Source organism: Pan paniscus, chromosome 8 (genome assembly GCF_029289425.2).
Source record: "Pan paniscus chromosome 8, NHGRI_mPanPan1-v2.0_pri, whole genome shotgun sequence".
Classification (NCBI taxonomy): domain Eukaryota; kingdom Metazoa; phylum Chordata; class Mammalia; order Primates; family Hominidae; genus Pan; species Pan paniscus.
This window is the reverse complement of record NC_073257.2, coordinates 62,266,659-62,289,293: the sequence shown is the minus strand read 5'-3', so window position 1 is coordinate 62,289,293 and position 22,635 is coordinate 62,266,659. Positions and strand designations below refer to the sequence as shown.

Genomic DNA, 22,635 nt, shown 5'->3' with positions numbered 1-22,635 from the left:
AGGTGCCATGGGCCGGGCATGGTGGTTCATGCTTGTAATCCCAACACTTTGGGAGGCCGAGGCAGGTGGATCACGAGGTCAGGAGTTCGAGACCATCCTGGCTAACATGGTGAAACCACGTCTCTACTAAAAATACAAAAAATTAGCCAGTTGTGGTGGCAGGCACCTGTAGTCCCAGCTACCTGAGAGGCTGAGGCAGGAGAATGGTGTGAATCCGGGAGGCAGAGCTTGCAGTGAGCAGATATCACGCCACTGCACTCCAGCTGGGGTGACAGAGCAAAGCATCGTCCAAAAAAAAAATAAAAATAAAAATGAAAAAGAGGTGCCATGTGTACAAAAATCAATGCATATTTATGAACTTTATTTCAAATATATTTTCACACATTTTATCTAAATACATAATACAGAAGCCTGTGTGACTTGGGCAATGTGGCCAGGAGGGCCTGAGACTAACAAATCCACCTCGTCAAAAGGACATAAAATATGTCTTATGGTCAGAAAAATCAACATTTTGTGTATTTACTTAGTTTACGAAAAGTACTGAAAATGCTATTATTAGCTGAATTTGTGATTTCATTTTGAAATTCTGAGTTATCCTTATTTTTCCCATTTTGTTTTTGCACCAAGGAGACTGCAGTCAAATAAAACAGATACTACACGCACTCGTCAGGGCAGCCGTACTGCAGAAGCACGTTGATGCACTCCTGGCTGGAGGCCTGCCGGGCGTAGGTCAGCGCTGTGTTCCCGTGGGCATCTCGGGCCATGACGTCCACCCCGTACCAGATCAGGAGCTGCGCCAGGACCACATTCCCCTTGCGGCAGGCCAGATGGAGCACCGTGTAGCCGTCTCCCTCCCCACAGGTCTCATTCACCTCCTCACGGGAGCCATGTGCCAGCAGCAGGATGGCTGTCTGCAGGTCCTCATCAGCGGTGGCCCGCAGCAGGTGCTGGCCCAGGGACAGCTCAGTGCAGGGTAGTGGGGCCAGAAAGAGCTTCTCCTCATATTTGGAACGGATCCACCGTTCCTTCTCTTCCCTCGTGGACTTTACTGAGGGTTTTGTCTGCCCCTGGCTGCTCCCTTCCCAGATGCTGTTGGCTAGGTCATTGCCAATAGATGACATAACCTTCCTGAGCTCAACTGGCCAGTCATCCAGCTCCAGAGATCGCACACGGGAAAGGCGGGTGCCAAGACTGCGGTGGATTCCTGAGCATTCAATACACATGAGGACTCCCAAGTTCAAACTGGCCCACTTAGGATTCTGGGTCTCACAGTCCACACAGTGGGAGTTCCCACGCATGTTTTGGATCGACTGCAGGGCCATGGCCTCGCTCTGGCTGGTCAGCTGGGACTTGCTTTTACTGGTCTCGCATGACTGCAGGCTGGCCGGGATCTGGCTCTGGATGGCTTGGACCCATGCATCCCGCTCCTCATACGTCGTGGCTCCAAAGTGCCACATTTGGCCAGTGGCAGACACAATCATAAAGTTGTTGGTGCTTTTCTTCTTTAGGTGTTTCTTTTTATTGGCATGAGGAGAGGGGGGCGGGTTGAGCTTGGGGCTGGTGGTGCTGGAGATACTGGGGCTGAAGCATATGGAGTCACCCAGCCCAGTGTCCATGTCCTTGGATAGGCCATTGCTTTTAGAGCTGGAGATGGGTGCGCAGGCCAATGTGGCTAGGGATGGCCACTTTCCTGGGACTTTGATGGTAGATGTCTGAAGGTCAATCTCTTTTTTATGAATATTCTTCATATAATCACCTAAGCTTGAATAATAGGTGAGCACGCCATTGGAACACAGGGTGACATATTTCTTTTTCCATGTCTTCAGCCATTTCCCACTTCGCTTTCAGAGCATGCCCTGTTTAATGGGGATGGCTCTGCCGCTCCCGATGGCGTCAGCATGATTCTCTGGGGCTTTCCTCTCTTTGTCTGGGTCAGTCCCTTTCTCAGATGTAAACAGGTTGGACCAGCGCATGGACCGCTTGCAAACGGGCGTGGGTGTGTTGGCAGTGGGAGGAACACTGAACTGAAGGTCCTCCTGGCTGGTGCTGGGAGTCGATGGAATGGAGGAGGAATAGTTATTTAAACTCCCACCTCCATTTCTTTTCTTGGTAATGTGCACGGTGGAAACCTGTGTGGAACAGGAGGAATGGCTTCAAAAATTGGGTAGTGGCTTGCAGGGTCCTATAGACAGCTCACAACTACCTTTTAAAAAGATACATTTTCTGGGCCAGGCATGGTGGCTCACACCTGTAATCCCAGCACTTTGGGAGGCCAAGGTGGGTGGATCACGAGGTCAGGAGTTCAAGACCATCCTGGCCAACATGGTGAAACCCTGTCTTTACAAAAAAAAAAAAGAAAAAAAATTAGCTGGGCATGGTGGCACATGCCTGTAATTCCAGTTACTTGGGAGGCTGAGGCAGGAGAATTGCTTGAACAGGGACCTGGGAGGCAGAGCCTGCAGTGAGCCAAGATCGTGCGATTGCACTCCAGCCTGGGCTACAGAAAGAGAGTCCATCAAAAAAAAAAAAAAAAAAAAAAAAAAAAAGATACATTTTCTGTTGTTTGGATAGCATATTTACTCATACTAGCTCACTAACTAAACAGAGCTGCAGATCAGTTCTTACTCCAGCACATTCTTTTTACAACACTTAAGATGACTAAATGCAACATGAAATGGGGAAGATTTAAAAAAAGATGGCTTTGACTTCAGCATGAAACAGATACAAGTGTACGATGACAATACAACCTCAATAAAAGTGCCACTTAGCGCAAATGAGTGTAACTGTTCATCAAGTGTCCTCAAAGATCTATATGCATCTCTATAAAATAAGAAAGCACATTACTTCAAAAACTGTTAATATCTTGGTATAATATTTGTTTAGTAAAATACTGCCTCCTGTGTGCTTTGGTGTTTACTTTACCAAAGCAGTTTTTACGAATTCTTCTCCTGGATCCTGACTTGCAGAGGCTTTCCTGACTTCTTCTTTCTCAGCACATCATGGCCTGTACCGTGAAGCCTTTTATATGATAACCAGTCAGAAATGCCCATGAGTATTGACTCTCCCTAACAGGCCATGGCAATAAACCAAACATATTTTCACTCTTCTAACCACATATTGAAACACAAGAATGTTCTACAAAGCAGTAGTAGTAAACTTTAATAAATGTAAATTTGATTCAGATTTCCTAGCTTCCTTTCTCTTTACTTCTCTGTAGTATACTCTCATGATGTATTTATGTATTTTCTGTTGTCTGAATGACAAACTCATCTGCCTTTTTAAGAGGCCAGTCTTTGAGGAACTTTAAACTTTGTAAAACTAATGCATTGTGCCTGTGTATAAACCAGTGGTTCTCCAAATGTGCTCTGTGGACCTCTCGGGATCCCGAAGACCCCTTCCAGAAGGCCTAAGAGGTCATAACTGTTCTTTTTTTTTTTGAGACCAAGTTTTACTCTTGTTGCCCAGGCTGGAGTGCAATGGTGTGATCTCGGCTCATGGCAACCTTCGCCTCCCAAGTTCAAGTGATTCTCCTACCCCAGCCTCCCAAGTAGCAGGGATTACAGGCACCTGCCACCACTCCTGGCTAAGTTTTGTATTTTTAGTAGAGATGTGGTTTCACCATGTTGGCCAGGCTGGTCTTGAACTCCTAACCTCAGGTGATCCGCTTGCCTCGGCCTCCCAAAGTGCTGGGATTACAGGCCTGAGCCACTGTGCCTGGCCAACACTGTTCTGAATCATACTAATTAAACCTGAGAAAGCTGATGAAAAATTTTAAAAATTTGTGAAAGTAATACAAAGTCATTGCCTGCTTTTTCGTTGACACTTGCCATGATTGTATAAAAGCAAAAGTGGGTACAATGGCTGGTTTCTCAGCATAAATCAAGGCAGTGGTACCAATTACATTAGTAGTCATTCTATTCTTCACTGTCCCCTACAGGTAAAAAACATAGCCTGAATTTCTTAAGAATGTCTTTGATGAAGCAGTAAAAATTAATGTTGTTAAATCTTGACATGTCTCTAATATTCTGAATAAGTGGAAAGTTAACCAGAAGCGCTTTTTTTTTTTGTTATTAAAGAATCCGTGATTTAACTGTGAACTGAAAAATCACTTTTTTCACAGAACATCATTTTTATTTAAAAGTACAACTGGGCCAGCGCAGTGGCTCACGCCTGTAAAATCCCAGCACTTTGAGAGGCCAACGCAGGCAGATGGCTTGAGCTCCTTCAGGAGTTCGAGAGCAGCCTAGGCAACATAACGAAACCCTGTCACTGTCAAACATATAAGAAAATTAGCCTGGTGTGGTGCCACACATCTGTGGTCCCAGCTACACAGGAGCCTGAGGTGAGAGGATTGCTTGAGCTGAGATCATGCCAATGCACTCCAGCCAAGTGACAGAGTGAAACTCGGTCTAAAAAACCAGTTCAACTATCATTCTCAAAAAATAAATGAAGTGAGAGGTTGTCACTTCAAGGGAAATACGTATTTGTTCCCAATGATAAAATTTAAGCTTTCCTCTGGACTTTGAAAAACTTGTTCCTTCTACTGTAGGCTTGGCAGCTTTTCAATACTTAAAGGCGTGTTAAAGTAAGATTGGTGGTTAAACTAAAAGTGATTTTTGACACAATAAAACATAAACCAATATATTCCAAGTAACTAATGCATGATATTATAAATGCAAGTATGGAGCAAAAGATCCATTTACTGTGCAAGAAAGATCAATGAGTACTGATGGAATAAATTTATTAATATGTAAAATGCCACCGTAACTAATTTAAGAAACCACCACTTGTGAAGTTTTGATTTAGTGTTAACAAATACCCACAACTGTCTGAAAACTTTAAAAATACACCTTCTACCAACTACATATTTGCATGAGGTTAGGTCATCTTATTGCTTCTTTTTTTCTTTTTTTGAGACAGAGTCTCTCTCTGTCACCCAGGCTGGGGTGCAATGGCGAGATCTCGGCTCACTGCAACCTCCACCTCCCAGGCTCAAGCGATTCTCCTGCCTCAGCCTCCCAAGTAACTGGGACTACAGGCATGCACCACCACGCCCAGCCATTTTTTGTACTTTCAGCAGAGGCAGGTTTTACCATGTTGGTCGGGCTGGTCTCAAACTCCTGACCTCAAGTGATCCACCCACCTTGGCCTCCCAAAATGCTGGGATTACACGTGTGAACCACTGCGCCACACCAGCTTATTGCTTTTTTTGTTTGTTTGTCTAGACAGAGTCTTGCTCTGTCACCCAGGCTGCAGTGCAATGGCACAATCTCAGCTCTCTGCAACCTCCGCCTCCCAATTTCAAGCGGTTCTCCTGCCTCAGCCTACAGAACAGGTGGGACTACAGGTGCGTGCCATCATGCCCAGCCAAGTTTTTGTATTTTTAGTAGAGACGGGGTTTCGCCGTGTTAGCAAGGATGGTCTCGATCTCCTGACCTTGTGATCCGCCCGCCTCAGCCTCCCAAAGTGCTGGGATTACAGGCGTGAGCCACTGTGCCCAGCCTCTTATTGCTTCTTTAAAGCAAATTGCAAAGAAAGCTCTAGAGAATCCATTTGTCTCCTATTAAGCTCAACATGAGAGACTTTAAATAATATAAATACATGACACACTTTTTACTCAACTTTTTGTTGTAGAAAAGTTATTTTTCAATGAAAAATTTCTGTTAACAATACTGTTCTCAAGGAATATTTTCTGTTGTTATAACTTGGGTCATGGGTTACTACTGATATCTAGTTGGTAGAGGCCATGAATACTGCTAAACTCTCTGCAATGCACAAGACAGTCCTCACAACAAAGCATTATCTAGCCCATAATATCAACGGTGGTAAGGCTGTGAAATCTAAACTAAAAATAGATTTTGAAAAAATTTCAATTGTATAATTCTACCACACTAAATATCAATATAATCAATATAAACACATACTCTTTGAGATTCTCAATCATTTAAAAGAATTATGAGAGTCTTAAGGAACAAAGAAAATACAAATAATTTGCTTCGATATTTTAGTAGGCACAATACAGCTTATGATGTCTAAAGCTGTGACCTAACACTGAGCTTGATATCTTGCAAAGTAATTAGCTAGAATAACAAGACAGGTTTCTAAAAAGTTCACCTTTGTGTGATATGATGAGGTATCTCCAAGGTCACACTGTGGAAGGAAAAAAAATTCATAACAATAGATGTTATCATTTGTTAGGCCTGAAGACATTTTTTAAAAGGGGGGTAGAGAAAACTCTCCTAGCGGCCCTGAAATTCAAATCTTCTAGTTCAGAACAGTACCATAAGGGCACTTTGTTTTCATTTCTTTGTTTTTTACAAAAATATGAGAACCAAAATGCAAGGAAGTATGCTGTTAGAAGACGCGTTTCTGTTGGTGATTACAATATATAAATAATAACAGATTTCCCTGTTATATGCTTTTCTACCCATGAAACCTTTCGTCCCATGCGATTTATTTTATGTATTTATTTATTTTTTGACCCAGAGTCTGTCTCTCTTGCTCAGACTGGACTGCAGTGGTGCCATCTTGACTCCTCACAATCTCCACCACCCAGGTTCAAGCGATTCTCATGCCTCAGCCTCCCAAGAAGCTGGGACTACAAGTTTGTGCCACTATGCCCAGATAATTTTTTTTTGGGGGGGGGGGCGGTGGATGGAGTTTCGCTCTTGTTGCCCAGGCTGGAGTGCAATGGTGTGATCTCGGCTCACCACAACCTCTGCCTCCCGGGTTCAAGAGATTCTCCTGCCTCAGCCTCCCAAGTGGCTGGGATTACAGGCATGTGCCACCACGCCCAGCTAATTTTGTAGAGTGAGGCTCAAAACAACTGAGGGAAGGCAAATCTCAATTCTACTAATAGGTCTACACAATATTAGCACTTTTTAAAAAGCCTGTAACATTAGCAGGTAAGATGGATATGTCTATAGTGCTTCAAGTAGTTTTCATCTCTGAAATAATTTTAAAATCACAGAATTTAAAGTTACATGCTGGAAAGGACCAATGACCTTATGTGACATTTAATTCAATACTCGTTTTACAGATCAGGGAAACAGAGCTTAAAACTGACTTGCCCAAGGTCCCACCAAATAGGAGCAGTTTCTCGTCCTAAACTCAAATTAAGCAGTGGCTCTCAAACTTTGCTGCACATTAAAATCGCCTGAGAAGCTTTAATATCTGCCTCATCTTCCACATGAGACATTTTAATTTAATTAGTATTGGGTATGGCTTTGGGCATCAAGGTTCTTGGTAAACGTTTCCCAGGTGATTTCAATCAGCAGCAAAGTTTGGAATGATTGAGTTGGGGTGAAAATCAGAATCTTCTGGGATGCTTTTCTTCACAGAAAGATGCCTCACATCCATCCCGATTTTCCTAAAAGGCTTCTCAGTGCCTAGAGATAGAGGGAAAGTGGAGATGGGAAGATACATGTGTTTGCAGACTTGTATTTTGAAAAAAACCTTGCATAAGTGATCTCAGCGAGTTCCACCTATCCCACTGACAACAGTGCACTACTGATTCATGATAAAACATTTTTCAAAATATCTTCTTGAAGCCAATTTGCCCTATTAATTTGTTCAATAACTTTATTTCACCAATAGTGAATACACCAAATGATCATTTCTCAAACTTGCTGGTGGCAAATTAAAACTTACTATACTCTCAAAAGTAGACTTCTAAAAAGTAGAATAATGAGGAAAAAAGCACGAAATTTGTTTCAGTAAAATTAATCTTCAAAGCTGCTTTTGAATTATATGCTAACATATCAAAATCTTTGGAACTCAGAAGAAGCCAGGGACTCTAGTCAAAGTAATTTTTGTGTATGTGTGCTCAAAGATTTAAGAGACTTGGCTGACTACAGACATTTAGTGATTACTCAATAGGTCCCAAAGCTCAGGACTTGAGACAGAGTTTGAGTCCAGTTTTTGTTCGAAACACAATTTCCTCTCAACTATTGTTAAAAGGGAGGGAGGAAAGTGACATTATTATGAGTGTAAACTTGCCACTTTTAATTGAAGTAAAAGTTATTGACAATTGAATTAGTTAAAAAGGCTAGTGCATTTGAAACAAAATTGTTTATAAGCTAGTTATGTGTACAGAATGAAAAGTTAAATTAAAGATAAAGACATTAATATTCTAAATTAGCACTTTCCAAACTGTGTTCTAAAAATCAAGACTAATAACCCAAGGAGATGAGAATAATGTACACTGGACAGCCCCTGTGGAGCTGGTGGTGGTGTTGGTTGTTGTTCCTTTTAAAATAAACTTCATCTCAGGGTGCTCTCAAAGCGCATCTTTGTGGCCCACGAGGTGCTCATGCACGATGGGAGAAATTCAAATGCAGATACACTGTGGTGCCAGAAGAAGAAAAGCTGTTCCTTCTTCCAAGGATAATGTCCAAAGTAGTGCACACTGATTTAGGCCTATGATGCATTGAAAAACTAAGTTTCCACAAAAAACATTCAATAAAGGAAACCTATCCTTCTCACTGTGTTCAACATTTTCTAAAGGCATAAAGGCATCAAAAAGATACACTGTTTCTGGGATTGCTTCTTTGCTAACTGATTTTTCCTTCCACCACGACGTCTAAGATTAAAAGAGAAACTGATACTTAATATTGAGAATCTGGATATCAATATATGGTTGACTCCAATTTCTTAAACTGATTGCTGAAGAGGACAACCAAATGGCTGAAATAATTTTAGAATAAAGGAATCTGTCCCTCGGCAGCATAGTTGTACTCACGATATTATTGTCATTGTAAGATAATGCTGGCTGGCTGTGCTGTCATCAAGGAATATTGTCGAACATGAGCTGTATTGTTGACTGAAATGCTCAGTAGATACCTGAAGGGGAAGGGAAGTGCAAGTCAAACTTATCAAAGTGTATTATTTTCTCAGTTAAAATGTCAAATGACAAAGTACTAAGATATGTCTTACACTCCATGAACTGCCTGAGTGTGGTATCATGTGCACTCTATAGAAAACCCATTGGAGGCTCTCAACTTCCAGAGATGATGTTTAAGATATGGGTTATAAAATGCTGCCCTTAATATGGTACCTGTCATCAAACCTAACAAGGATTTTATGAATTACCGTTAAAAATAATGGGAAAAGTCGGCTTCGCGGGGCGCGGTGGCTCACACCTGTAATCCTAGCACTTTGGGAGGTGGAGGCGGGCAGATCACGAGGTCGAGATCGAGACCATCCTGGCTAACATGGTGAAACCCCGTCTCTACAAAAAATGCAAAAAATTAGCCGGGCGTGGTAGCAGGCCCCTGTAGTCCCAGCTACTCGAGAGGCTGAAACAGGAGAATGGGGTGAACCCAGGAGGCGGAGCTTGCAGTGAGCCGAGTTCGCGCCACTGCACTCCAGGCCGGGAGACAAAGTGAGACTCCGTCTCAAAAAAAAAAAAAAAAAGAAAAGTTTAAAATAAGATTTCATTTTTTTTCTGCAGCAATAAAAAGCAGCTGAGAATTTCTGTTAATTAATTATTTATTTATTTTTTTATTTTTGAGACGGAGTCTGGCTCTGTCGCCCAGGCTGGAGTGCAGTGGCGCGGTCTCGGCTCACTGCAAGCTCCGCCTCCCGGGTTCACGCCATTCTCCTGACTCAGCCTCCTGAGTAGCTGGGACTACAGGTGCCCGCCACCATGCCTGGCTAACTTTTTGTATTTTTAGTAGAGACGGGGTTTCACCGTGTTAGCCAGGATGGTCTCGATCTCCTCACCTCGCGATCTGCCTGCCTCAGCCTCTCAAAGTACTGGAATTACAGGCGTGAGCCACGGCGCCCAGCCCTTCTATTATTTATTTACTACGATAAAATGTAATGTATTAAATAATCATGCTACAAGAGCATTTTATTGCAGTGAATGCAAGACTAATGCATTTACTAAATTACTAATCCTAAATGTATTATTTCAGGTGATATTGTTACAAAAGAAGTGTTTCAGATTCAGAGGCTCTGTGTGCCAGGGCTGCTAGGCCACCAACAAGTGAGGAAGCCATAGGTTTCTCTAGTCCTATTTTCTTATGTGGAGGATAAAAAGAGTATCACTTAAATATTCTCTCACACCCTGAAAACAAATGACAACTTAAAAAATCTAACTTTCACTTCATGTTTAAATACGACTGCCAAGACATGACTCAAATGAGACTCTCGGAGAATACTTTGCATTCACTTCAAAACTTGATCAATTTCATTCTATAAATCATCTGACCTGCACCTAGCCATTTTCCTTCTCTACCCCTGCTCTCTGCCTAGAATACTGCTTTTCTCTTTCCTTGCTTCAGCAAGCTCGACTCCATCTACCCTCTTGGATCTCTTTGTCGGCAGCCACACCAAAAAATGTATTTTTATACATTAATTAGTTGAATTCACCACTGCTTACAAGATGCTAATTCCTGCAGAGTATTCCCCTCGTGAGAAAGTATGCCTCTCCATAAGAGTAAAGGAGGGTCCCTACTCTTCCTACCTCCAGCTGCTGAGCATAGAATTTTGACTAAATCCAAAACTTCGACAAGTGTTTGACAATTCACTTATCATTTGGAAGGTAAGTCTTACTACATTTAATTACAGCAAAAACACTACTAACAGTTTACTGTTTATAGGTATTATTTAAGGCAGTCACAAAATAGAAACAAATACTCTAACGTCAGTCAGCATAAATGAGAGTATGAAATTTTACAATATTTAACAAGAAATGGAAGGGGTTACTTAGTAGTTTTAAGGTTTAATGACAAAACTAGAAAATAATCGTACCTAGTAATTTAGTAAGTCAAAACCAAAGCCTTACCATCAAAGGTGCAGTACCCATTTGATGTGGATGCCCACGCACTGACTTCTTCTGCTGTACCTGCTGCCTCTCATTTTAACCCAATAAAAATACTAAAGTTGTTTTCCTTGTAGACATCTTTCACCTCCTTGGTTAGGTCTATTCCGAAGTATTTTATTTTAGTTTAGTTTATTTTTGCAGCTATCAGAAAAGGGGTTGAGTTCTTGGTTTGATTCTAAGCTTGGTCGCTTCTAGGGTATAACAGAGCTACTGATTTGTGTACATTAATTTTGTCTCCTGAAACTTTGCTGAATTCATTTATCAGTTCTAGGAGCTTTCTGGAGGAGTCTTTAGGGTTTCCTAGGTATATGATCATATCATCATCAAACAGCAACAGTTTGACTTCCTCTTTACTGATCTGCATGCCTTTTATTGTTTTCTCGTGTGACTGCTCTAGCTAGGCCTTCCAGTAGTATGTTGAATACAAGTGGTGAGAGTGCGCATCCTTGTCTTGTTCCAGTTCTCGTGGGGAATGCTTTCAACTTTTCCCCCTTTCAGTATTATGTTGGTTGTGGGTTTGTCATAGATGGCTTTTATTATATTGAGCTGTGACCCTTGTATGATGATTTTGCTGAGGGTTTTAATCATAAAAGGATGCTGCATTTTGTCAAATGCTTTTTCTGCATCTGTTTAGATGATCATGTGATTTTTTATTTTTAATTCTGTTTATGTGGTGAATGACATTTATTGACTTGTGTATGTTAATCCATCCCTGCATCCTTGGTATGAAACCCATTTGATCATGGTGGATTATCTTTTTTTTTTTTTTGAGATGGAGTCTCGCTCTGTTGCCCAGGCTGGAGTATGCAGTGCAGTGATCTTGGCTCATTGCATCCTCTGCCTCTGAGGTTCAAGCGATTCTCCTGCCTCAGCCACCTGAGTAGATGGGATTACAGGTGAGCGCCACCACACCCGGCTAACTTTTGTATTTTTAGTAGAGATGGGGTTTCACCATGTTGGCCAGGCTGGTCTCGAACTCCTGACCTCATGATCCATCCGCCTCAGCCTCCCAAAGTGCTGGGATTACAGGTGTGAGCCACCGTGCCTGGCCGGATTATTTTTTGATATGCCGTTGGGAACTACAAAACGTTGCTGAATGAAGTCATGGACACAAACAAATGGAAAGACTCCCCATGCTCATGAATGGGTAGAATGAATATTGTGAAAATGACCATACTGCCAAAAGCAATCTACAAATTCAATGCAACTCCCATCAAAATACCACCATCCTTCTTCACAGAACTAGAAAAAACAATCCTGAAATTTATATGGACCAAACAAGAACCGGCATAGCCAAAACAAAACTAAGCAAAAACAACAAATCTGGAGGCATGACATTACCTGATTTCAAACTATACTATAAGGCCATAGTCGCCAAAATAGCACGGTACTGATATAAAAATAGGCACATACACCAATGGAACAGAATAGAGAACCCAGAAATAAACTCAAATACCTATAGCCAACTGATTTTCAACAAAGCCACCTAAAACATAAAGTGAAGAAAATAAATCCTCTTCAACAAATGGTGCTGGGATAATTGGCAAGCCACATGTGGGAGAATGAAACTGGATCCTGAACTCTCACCTTACACAAAAATCAACTCAAGATGGATCAAGGACATAAATCTATGACCTGAAACCATAAAAGTTCTAGAAGATAACATTGGAAAAACCCGTCTAGACACTGGCTTAGGCAAAGACTTCATGACCGAGAACACAAAAGCAAATGCAACAGAAACAAATAGGTGAGACTTAACTAAAGAGCTTCTGCACAGGAAAAGGAACAATCAGCAGAGTATACAGACAACCACAGAGTGGGAGGAAATCTTCACAGTCTATACATCTGACAAAGGGCTATTATCCAGAATCTATGAGGAACTCAAACAAATTACAATTACAAAAATATGGAACCAGCCCAAATGCCCATCAATCAATGAGGGGATAAAGAAACTGTGATACACATACATATATATATATATGAGGAATACCACCTCAGCCATAATAAGGAATAAATTCATGGCATTCCCAGCAACCTGGATGGAAGTAAGACTATTATTCTAAGTGAAATAACTCAGCATGGAAAACCAAATATCATGTTCTCTTTCATACGTGGGAGCTAAGCTATGAGGATGCAAAGCCATAAGAATGATACAATGGACTTTGGGGACTTGGGGGAAAGGCTGGGAGGAGGGTGAGGGATAAAAGACTACAAATTGGGTTCAGCGGATACTGCTCAGGTGATGGGTGCACCTAAATCTCACAAATCATCACTAAAGAACTTAGTCATGTCACCAAATGCCACCTGTTCCCCCAGAAACCTATGGAAATAATAAATAAATAAATTAAGTACAGGATTTTTCTCAGCAAACATAAAATAAAACAAAGACTAAAGTTCATATTTTTCACTCTCCTTTTGGGCAGGACAAATTTTAGATATGTTTTTAAAGAATTAGTAACTTTTTTCCTTTTTCCGAGACAGGGTCTCCCTTTGTTGCCCAGGCTGGAGTGCAGTGGTGCAATTATAGTTAACTGCAGCCTCAAACTCCTGAGCTCAAGCGATCCTCTGCCTCAGCCTCCTCAGTAGGTAATACGAAAGGCGCATGCCACCAGGCCTGGCTAATTTGTTATTTAACCTTTCTGTAGACATGAGGTCTTGCTATGTTGACCAGGCTAAAAATGAACAAATCTTAATCAACTTAAATATTTCTAACACTTTGGGCATTCAGGAAAACAGCTCCATCTATGTTGTGAAGTAATGGGAAGCATATGGCAGTGGATAAACTTGGAATGAAAATATTAAACAAGGCCTTAGGAGAAAAGTGTAATATGCTTATTATAGATACATTAATTTAAAAAAATTCTCTGGCTTAATATCATTAATTATACTCAAATTAGACTTTGATTTAAACACAGGTCCTAAATTTGGATTAAATATAATAGATTGACCACAAATTTATTTCGTCTCCCTCCGGAAGCCTCATTAGTCATAAAATAAAGGTTACACCCATGACCAGCACAGAAGGTTGACAGAGATAATTTTTAATAAATGCTGAGACATAAAAAGTAGATAAAGGAGTGGTAAATAACACAGAAACACAACTTTGGTGCCTACAGAAAGTGACTGGAACAGAAGCGAGCCAGTTTGTCTTGCAGAACTAAAGGCAGGTTGTGAACTTACAGGCAAATGGCACTTTGGAAAGTAGGGTAAAATGTAAAAAAAAAAAAAAGCCAGCAAGGTCAGTTGCAAATCTCTAACTAGAGCCCCAAGTCCACCTGTCCTTCCATCTGACAAGAAACTTAGATGTGTGTTCTCTGGATATATCAAACCTGAGAATTTCTGGCTCAGAGATACCATGGCTTAAACCTGAGATATAAAGAAAACTGTACACCAAAAATGGAACTCCAACTTTCTTGGCTAACTCTGCTTTTCCTTTCCAGGCCTGCTTTTACTTTCCAGGCAGAAAATTGGGAGATCCTTCTCAGAAGAAACTGAAATGTCTTCAATAAAGATCCCCAGATAATACACTGAGGTCTCCCAAATGAAAAGCTAGTCAGGCTTCTAAGGCCTCACACTGAGTGCTATCAGTTAACAGAAATCCTGCTTCCAAATAAAGCAGGCCAGGGACCACCACACATTGGAGGGAAGCCTCCAAGAAAAGAGATCAAAACAATAGAAAAAAGGAATTGATAGGACCAGTCAAAATCAGGAGCAAAACTTTAAAAAAAAATCTTAAAACACTCTCAAAAAATATAAAATTCAATAGAAATAGTAGAGGATAAAGTCACAGAATATCCCAGAACTAGAATAAAAAGACAAACTGAAAAAAATAGAAGGGGAAAAATTAAAAATCAATGCAGGTGTACTGGTCTAAGCAGCCTAGCATCTGAATAACAAGACTATCAGTAAAAAAGTAACAGAGAAAATAAAAAAAAATTCTCAAGAAGAGATAGTCTGCAGGTTTAGTAGCCTCAATAAAATGAAAAGATCCCCAACAAGCTGTTATAAAATTTCAGAACCTTAGAGAGAGAGATTCTAAAAAGCTTCTGCAGATAACTAAAACCTGGTTGTAAATAACGTATCACACACTGGCAATAGATTCAAGAACAACACTGTAATAAGAGCACAACTGCAAAATGTCTTCAGAACCATAAAATTTAGATTCAACCTAGAGGTGTACTCTCTATCAAAGAGGAGGGATTTTAACATCTCCACCCAGGAAAATGTGTTCAAGTACAACTAGAGACGATAACAGGACAGAAGGAAACACAGAATCTAGGACTCAGGCGATCCCACACAAGACAGCAGTTACGTGAGATCCCAAAAGACTTTAAGGAGTTAGCCCAGAAAAGCAGACATCGAGCATATCTAGGGAAACCCACACTATATTGAACTAGGATGACAAAAGGCCAAAGAAAGTTGCCCCCCACACAAACATAAAAAGGAACAGATGTGTTTTCACAGATGGAAAATATCTTTGAAAGGCATGTGATAAATGCTACAATACTTGGGGGAAAAACAGCTGTTAGAAAACAGGCAAATGAATATAGTCAGAAAATTAGCTTCATGCTAAAAAATAATGGATGTGAAAGCAAACAGAGCACCCAGAGGCTACTTAACGATATTTGGATAGATAAACTAACACAGGCTAGGAAAAAAGAAGATCCAGGAGAATTGCAGAAGTGCTCAGATTTCAGAACTGTTTCAGAGACAGGATGAAGGACATGGAATGCAGAGGTACAGTGAAAACACCATATGACTTAGCAGTGAATAATATTTGCAGAGTCATAATCATGTAAATATTACTGATTTAATTAAAAAGTGTGCTACAATTGGAAGAAACACAGGGAGAAACATAAGATCATGGTGTAGCGGGGAAGGTATGCTTTTACCTGCTGTGACAGAAAGTCAACAGACAGTGTTGGCAATTAACGTAGCTATTCTATTTTTGTCCTTTCATTAAAAATAAGGTTAAATATTTAAGGCAATTTTTTTTTTTTTTTTGAGACAGAGTTTCGCTCTGTCGCCCAGGCTGGAGTGCAATGGCGCGATCTTGGCTCACTGCAACCTCCGCCTCCTGGGTTCAAGTGATTCTCCTGCCTCAGCCTCCTGAGTAGCTGAGATTACAGGCATGCACCACCACGCCCGGCTACTTTTGTATTTTTAGTAGATACAGAATTTCACCATGTTGGTCAGGGTTGTCTCAAACTCCTGACCTCAGATGATCAGCCTGCCTCGGCCTCCTAAAGTGTTGTGATTACAGACGTTAGCCACCATGCCCAGCTTTAAGGCAGATCTTTTGAACCAGACTATTGAAATTTAACTTAAATGTCAGAAATCTTTAAAAGGTGGACACGCTAAACTAAACACTTTTCTGGATAAATTTAATACTCAGGAAAATAGAAGAGATTTAGAAAATCCACAAAAAGAGGTCCATGCTACCACCACCAGGTCCACATTGTAATTTAAAGAAATCAAGAGAGACATCCTTTTATGTCAAACTATCAATTTCTTAACTATTTAAGTGTTTACTTACATGGTTTGTACAGTTGCTTCTTATTTCTACAACTAAGAATAAAAAAAAAAAACTGATCACTTCTGATACAAATACCATAAAATAAAAGTAGTTGTTAACATCTTACTGATTACTCCTATGTAAAATGAGACAAAATTCCATTAAAAAAAAATTTTCAATAATATATAATGTAAATTATCTGGCATGATTAATTTCATAAGTCAAATCTAAAAACTTAGATTTTCCTTTAGTTTACTTTTTGTTTCTATTACATACAAATGAAAGAATCCTCATGTACAAAAGAAAAGGGTAAAAAAATTAGGCCAGATGAAAAATTTAGCTAATAAAAAGTTTAACTGTTGCATATATGAGCCATGATCCATTAGTATTCTCTCATTCTGCATTTACACATAGCTTACTTTAATTATCAGACTCTAAGAGCTAACAGTTCTAAGAACTACTTCCTGACCAGACACCTATCTCTAGATGCAACAGAATCCCTGTAAGCATCTTGAACCACACTTAGTGGTTATCTACTAATATGTCACTAAAAACAAAACAAAATTAAAAAACGGTCTTTACACAACTGGAAAGTAACATATCTTAAATTTTTTTTCTTTTTTGAGATGGAGTCTCACTCTGTCACCTAGGCTCGAGTGCAGTGGCGGGATCTCAGCGCACTGCAACCTCTGCCTCCCAGGTTCAAGCAATTCTTCAGCCTTACCCTCCTGACTAGCTGGGACCACAGGCACGTGCCACCATGCCTAGCTAATTGTTTTTTGTATTTTTAGTAGAGACAGGGTTACACTGTGTTAGCCAGGATGGTCTTGATCTCCTAACCTCGTGATCCACCCACCTCAACCTCCCAAAGAGCTGGGATTACAGGTGTAAGCCACAGAGCCTGGCCTAAATTTTGATGTTAAAATAAGTATACAAACCTAATTGGACATGGTGTCTGCAGCACAAAAAATCATTTTTTTTTCCCTAAAAAGAGGCCAGAATAATAAAAGCCCCAAGAGGGACTTCGGCCATGCTTTGTTTCCTACACTGCCTCTGCCTTTGATGCTGGAAGGGCCTTGTAGGCAAAAGTTACTACCACTGAAGAGTGAGGGACATGGAATAGCTTTTCTTTTACTGCTTCCATGCTCTCTAGGTGTGAGAAGCCCATGGCTCTGGAAGGAACTGGGAAATACAATTCTGATATGTTTTGGATATGTTGCCCCTCCAAGTCTCATGTTAACATGTGACCCTTAATGTTGGAGATAGGGCCTAGTGGGAGGTGTTTGGGTAATGGTAGTGGATTCCTTATGAATGGCTTGGTCCCATCCCCATGGTAATAAGCAAATTCTCATTATGGTAATTTAAAAGACTGTGGTACTGGCCAGGTGCGGTGGCTGAAGCCTGTAATCCCAGCACTTTGGGAGGCTGAAGCGGGTAGATCACTTGAGATCAGGAGTTTCAGACCAGCCTGGCCAACATGGTGAAACCCTGTCTCTACCAAAAATACAGAAATTAGCGAGGTGTTCTGGTGCCCACCTATAGTCCCAACTACTCAGGAGGCTGAGGCAGGAGAATTGCTTGAACCTGGGAGATGGAGGTTGTAGTGAGCCAAGATCGTGCCATTGCACTCCAGCCTGGGCAACAGAGTGAGACTCCATTTCAAAAAAAAAAAAAAAAAAAGAGTGTGGTACCTTCCCCCTTCCCCTCTCTCCTCCCTCTTTCACCGTGTGGAACCACCTGCTTCCCCTTTGCCTTTTATCATGATTGTAAGTTTGCTGAGGCCCTCACCAGAAGCAGATGTTAAAGCCATGTTTGTACAGCCTGAAAATCTTTGAGCCAATTAAACCTCTTTTTGTTATAAATTACCCAGCCTTAGGTATCTCTTTATAGTAATGTAAAAAATGAAGACAAATTCTAACCAGAAATAACTGACTCAAGATGGGCAAAGTCTACTCAAACTATAAAAACAAAGGTTACAAACTCCCGTGTTTTACTGTGCTGCATTACTTCGCACATTATTATAGAACCCTCACTTGTATTCTTGCTGTTTAAGTCAACTGGAAAACTTGGCTGTGTATGGCTTGTTGGCAAATAAATGAGGATTTAACATAACATTAAGGGAAATAAGCAGGAGTAGGGCATGTTTAAATTTACATTACATCAAATGAAAAAGTTAATAACCTAAAACTTTTGAGTAGCATGAACTTGGATGTGGTAAATGAATGTGGTCAGAGGACTGTGTAAGAGGAGGCCCAAATCACAGATTCAATCCCTGATGATAAACAACTATGTTTTTTAATTTCTTTAAATGACAACAAAGCTGAAGCCTAAGTTCTATCATTCATCTTTAAAATGTACTTTTTGGAGCAAGGGAAAAGGGATTATAAATAAAGATAAATCCATTAATTATAAATAAAGATAAATCCAAGAATTATAAAGAGAAATCCATGACTCCTCCATCACATGACAAATTAATTGTGTTGATAAAAAGATGGCAAAATGTATAAACAAAAAGGTTACACGTTTTCACTAACATCATAACAACTAAAGGAAAGTATATCACATATTAAAATAAGACAATGAACATGTGAAAAGGTGAAAAATTTAAACCAATATGAGTTTTTCTAAATACTTTCTATAACCTGATCAAACAAGAGCTTTTATTCTTTCTCTTGGCGGAAAAAACAATGTCGTCTCACCATCTGTTTGAGAGTTCCTCTGGAATATTGTGCTTGCCTCTGGATTGGCAGAAGGGTTAAACTCCAAAGCTATATGCATAGAGGAAGAAAAGAAAAAGAGATGTAATCATTGATAAAAATTTATCAACTCGTTTATTCGACTGCTGCATTTAGGCTATTTCACTATCTCTACTTTGATTCTTATCCATTGAAATGAATGTACAGACATAAGATAGAGTCAGGCAAGATGGCACATGCTTGTAGTCCCAGCTACTCAGGAGGCTGAGATGGGAAAATCACTTGAACCCAGGTCAGGAAGTTGAGGCCAGCATGAGTAACACAATGACACCCTCCTTTATTAAAAAAAAAAAAAAAAAAAGAAGAGGTAAATTTTGGCTTTGAGTTGTGTAAAATCAACTATGCATAAAATAAATCAAGATGGCAGTAAGTTTTAAAAGACAGGTCTATTTCATAGGCAAAATATAAGATGTATTCTAGAGTTTTTAAAATTTTTTAAAAGTAAATTCATCATATCTGTCACTTCCATTTCATTCTGAGGACACAGAACCTTAGTTCTCTTGAGTAGCTGTCTTCCATAGTCATGTGATATCTCTAAGTTTTCATTTCTTCATTAGCAATACATAGGGAGAACATACACAGGCCTTATTTGTATTGGAAAGGGCCAAGTGAGACATACATAAACTGTGTTGTAATCCTAAAGAATGACAATAAAGAGCCATTTTTGGGCTCTCATCCAACACTACCCATCTACTAACTGGTGTGTAGCATCCATCAGGCTGTCCTAACATCACCAAGAAGAGTATAAGTTTACACAAGTACTTACATGCTTTGTGTATAAAGGTACAATCAATTAATTCACATAATGCATTTGTTTATTCTAAAGCAATCCTTAAATATCTTGAAATGTGAAGATAGTACTTCCAAGTTACAAAGTCACACTCATAATGAGTCTTAATTATCCTACCTCTTTAAAAATTAAGAGCCCAACCAAAGTTTAAATAGAAGAGCTATAAGACATTTCCTCTACAGTAATGAAATCTCTGGCATTTAAATGAAACCAATAAGCCAACTGGATTTAATATGTTTATGATGCAATGTTTTCTATTTTGAAAATTTCAGTTTTTATTCAAGAACCATATTATTACCCAGAATTACTTTTAGTTAGATTCATCTCTTTGCAAAATTTTAGAGGCAAACCAACTAATTGTTTTCTGTTTTCTACCGGCTCCCATCCCCTGCCTCTGCCAACAGTGTAGAGACTAAAAAACTCCAACTTTCTTTCCTTTTTTTTTTGTGAGACGGAGTCTCGCTGTGTCACCCAGGCTAGAGTGCATTGGCGTGATCTCTGCTCACTGCAACCTCCACCTCCCAGGTCCAAGCAATTCTCCTGCCTCAGCCTTGTGAGTAGCTGGAACTACAGTAATGCGCCACTAAGCCCAGCTAATTTTTGTATTTTTTTTTTAGTAGAGACAGCGTTTCACCATGTTGGCCAGGCTGGTCTCGAACTCCTGACCTCAGGTGATCCGCCTGCCACGGCCTCCCAAAGTGCTGGGATTACAGGCGTGAGCCACCAAGCCCAGCCAAAACTGTAACTTTCTTATCTTTGAACAAGATGCTATTGTCAGGAGGGGAAGGGACAAAGGGGGAGCCACGGCAACAAACACTCTTACAGGGAAGGTCTGACATTTTAACCTGCAATCTTTATATTACACATTAAAAGTCTACATTGACGTTTCATGTCCTTTGAAAGTTTTGACCATGAACCAATCCCCACCTCTCTTTTAGAACAAGGAGGTAAATAAAGTCTGTTAAGTCACCAGAATAAATCTGGAGACACATTTTCTGTTAAAGTAAGAATTTTGAAGTAATCAGAGCCTCATAGGTAAACTCCTTTGAGAAACCCCAAACACACACACACAACCATTTTTCTGCAGCCCCGGCTGTGACATTTTACACCTTTCACAATTATTTTAAGCACTCTCCTTTTTTCTTTTTCCTTCTGTGTTCAAATTACAGTTAGAAGAAACTAAGCAGCTTCTATCAAGGTGACTTAAAGCAGCCCATTAAGAATACCATATAGCCTCTCCCGTGGCAACCTCCATTCTGATTTTAAATAAGAAATCCCCAAATATTTGAATAGGAACTGTCCTGAGATTTGGCTACTTTAACAAAGGAAACAATTAGGCACTTACCTGGCTCCTTCACTTAGGTACCATCTGGATAGGTACAAAGAAAAAATAAGATGGGTACTGAAAAGTTGGGATATTTGAGTTTTTATTGAGAAAAGGAAGAGAATAGCTCAAAGAAGCCTAAACAAAGTCCCACAGGATAATAAACAGAGCTACAGACACTGTTGTCTCACCATCTGTTTGAGAGTTCCTCTGGAATATTGTGCTTGACTCTGGATTGGCAGAAAGGTTAAACTCCAAAGCTATATGTATAGAGGGAGAAAAGAAAAAAGATGTAATCATTTATAAAAATTTATCAACTCATTTATTCAACTGCTGCTTATTCGACAAGAGCCATAAATAAATGGTCCCATGCCAGCCTGGGAGAATGAGATGAGAGAGCAAGAACTGGGCAATTGGGAGGGGAGGCGAAAAGAAACTGACTGGACTCGGTGGGGAAAGACTAAGGGGTGGGAATTCAAGGCAGAGCCAGCTTTTGTTCCTGGCCAGCCCCCGGGAAAGCTGGCTACAAGCAGAAAGGAGCTCGAAGTGGGGGATGCCTCAAAGGGAACCTTGGGGACAGCAGCAGCCAGAGGCAAACCGAGGGTAGATGGCACCTATCACCTCCTTACCTTCAGGCATCTCCCGGTCACGAACGTGGTGCATGTGGAGGTCCTCACCAACTTCAACAGTCACCTCAGCAGGCTGTACAGCAGCAGCCATGGGCACTCCTGCCATCCCGTGCCCAGTTCCTGCCTCATAGATCTCAGATTCAGAGGGACACACTGACACCTGCTGCTGGTCAAACTCGAGGCTGACGCTAGGGTGCACACGACAGGTCAGTATGTTCCCCATGGGGCGCCTCTACTGTCTGCCACCACCTGTGCCTCTGCTCACAGCTTTGGCCACGCACTCCCGCTGTCCTAGGCCGAGGCTATGCTGCACCTGCAGAGATGGTTTTCCCGCTCCTGGCCTGCCCACCTCACAGCGCGGCCCCGGGCACCAGCCCTGGCCCCGGCCCCGGCCCCGGCTAGGGCTGCGGGCCAAGGCCCGCACCCTGCCGCCTCCCCTGAGTTGACTTGTCTGGGAGGGTGAAGACCAGCCGGCTTATTTAATAGGTTGTGAACCCAACAAGCGCTGAGAGACACAACAACTGCCTGAAGAGAGAACAGACGGAGCTCCTCCTCCTTCTGTAGTCACCTACAGACTGAAGCCCACTGGTCCCAGGTGGGAGCCCAGGCATGTGGCACACAATGCCCCACCCCACACTTCACAATGCCCTGCCCCACAGCTCACAGTGCCCCACCCTGCCTGCCACCCCTCCCCAACAGCTCAGAATGCCCCTGCCTTGGCTGCCCCACCCTGTGGCTTATGATGCTGCTGCTCTCCTGGCCCCTCGTGCAGTGCCAGTGGGACTAAGGTTTT

The 22,635-nt window shown here is 41.1% G+C and overlaps 1 protein-coding gene across 1 annotated transcript; it reads right to left on the bottom strand.

Annotated features, from left to right (window-relative positions):
* Positions 1–340: 340 nt before the first annotated feature.
* Positions 341–22,508, bottom strand: AGAP6 (ArfGAP with GTPase domain, ankyrin repeat and PH domain 6). The gene is given in 8 exon segments (XM_063607380.1): positions 341–2,129; positions 2,748–2,820; positions 6,115–6,150; positions 8,741–8,841; positions 16,365–16,396; positions 19,043–19,111; positions 21,405–21,473; positions 21,843–22,508. Coding segments are annotated over 8 exon segments (2,079 nt in total). The 5' UTR covers positions 22,066–22,508; the 3' UTR covers positions 341–653.
* Between the last annotated feature and the right edge of the window lie 127 nt (positions 22,509–22,635).